The sequence below is a fragment of the Sphaeroforma arctica genome, assembly GCF_001186125.1.
Source record: "Sphaeroforma arctica JP610 unplaced genomic scaffold supercont1.10123, whole genome shotgun sequence".
NCBI lineage: Eukaryota > Ichthyosporea > Ichthyophonida > Sphaeroforma > Sphaeroforma arctica.
Genome location: NW_014030435.1, coordinates 1 through 982, shown reverse-complemented (window position 1 = coordinate 982; position 982 = coordinate 1). Strand labels below are relative to the sequence as shown.

Here is a 982-nt window from a genome sequence, read left to right as displayed (position 1 = left end):
TATATATATATATATATATATATATATATATATATATATATATATATATATATATATATATATATATATATATATATATATATATATATATATATATATATATATATATATATATATATATATATATATGTATAATATTGTGATATATATTCACTGTATCTCACTTCACGCTTCCTCCCAACCCTCATACACAGGCATTCTGGGTGTTGCAGCCGTAGACTCCAGCTTGAGCAGTAGTGTGGGCTTGTCTTTTGCTAGCATGTGCTTTACATCGGCTGGCGGTGCGCAGTTGGTGATGCCCAAAGGCTTACCCGCCAACCGACCCACCGGCAGGGGCTCCAGGACTACCAGGTAGTTGACGTGCTCATTTTGGCGTGCATTTTCATTTCATTTGCGTACTATACACAAGTCATTTACGTAAGAATTCTCTTTATTTCGGTCAGTACCAGACGTGATCCCAGGACTATATGGTAGTTAACGTACCCGTTACGTTCGGGTGTGTTTTTGAAAATTCGTCTGAGGACTAGCACATATTCCCAACCACACCTGTGTCCGGACGTGACTTTATAACCCCAGTAGTATACGAACCCATGGCACGAGGTTTGCATATTCATTCGTCTATCAGCCCACCTCGTCACACCCGTTAAGGGATGCAACTCCCAAGACTGCGAGGTGTATTGTGGGTTGTTCAAGTGAGTGTTTATTCATCTGATGGATTGGTTAGAGCCTGCTTTCGTTAACGTTCGCATGGCTATCGCCTATAGAATGTCCACAAAACCAGCGACGCGACCAAACTGAAGGATCCCTCACCCCAGACATTCAATTATAAACTTACTTAGCTAAGCATCTTTCTGCGATTCGAGCCTTGATGCTTGCATTGCTTTTTCCTCTAAAGAGCATCCATCTGTAGCATATATATATATATATATATATATATATATATATATATATATATTATTATTATTATAATATATACTATTAC

The 982-nt window shown here is 37.8% G+C and overlaps 1 protein-coding gene across 1 annotated transcript; it reads right to left on the bottom strand.

Annotated features, from left to right (window-relative positions):
* Nucleotides 1-165: 165 nt before the first annotated feature.
* Nucleotides 166-344, bottom strand: SARC_17234 (hypothetical protein; the record flags this gene model as incomplete). Its single annotated transcript, XM_014288669.1, has 1 exon — nucleotides 166-344. A coding segment is annotated over one exon (179 nt), but the record flags the coding sequence as incomplete, so codon positions are not given.
* Nucleotides 345-982: the final 638 nt, after the last annotated feature.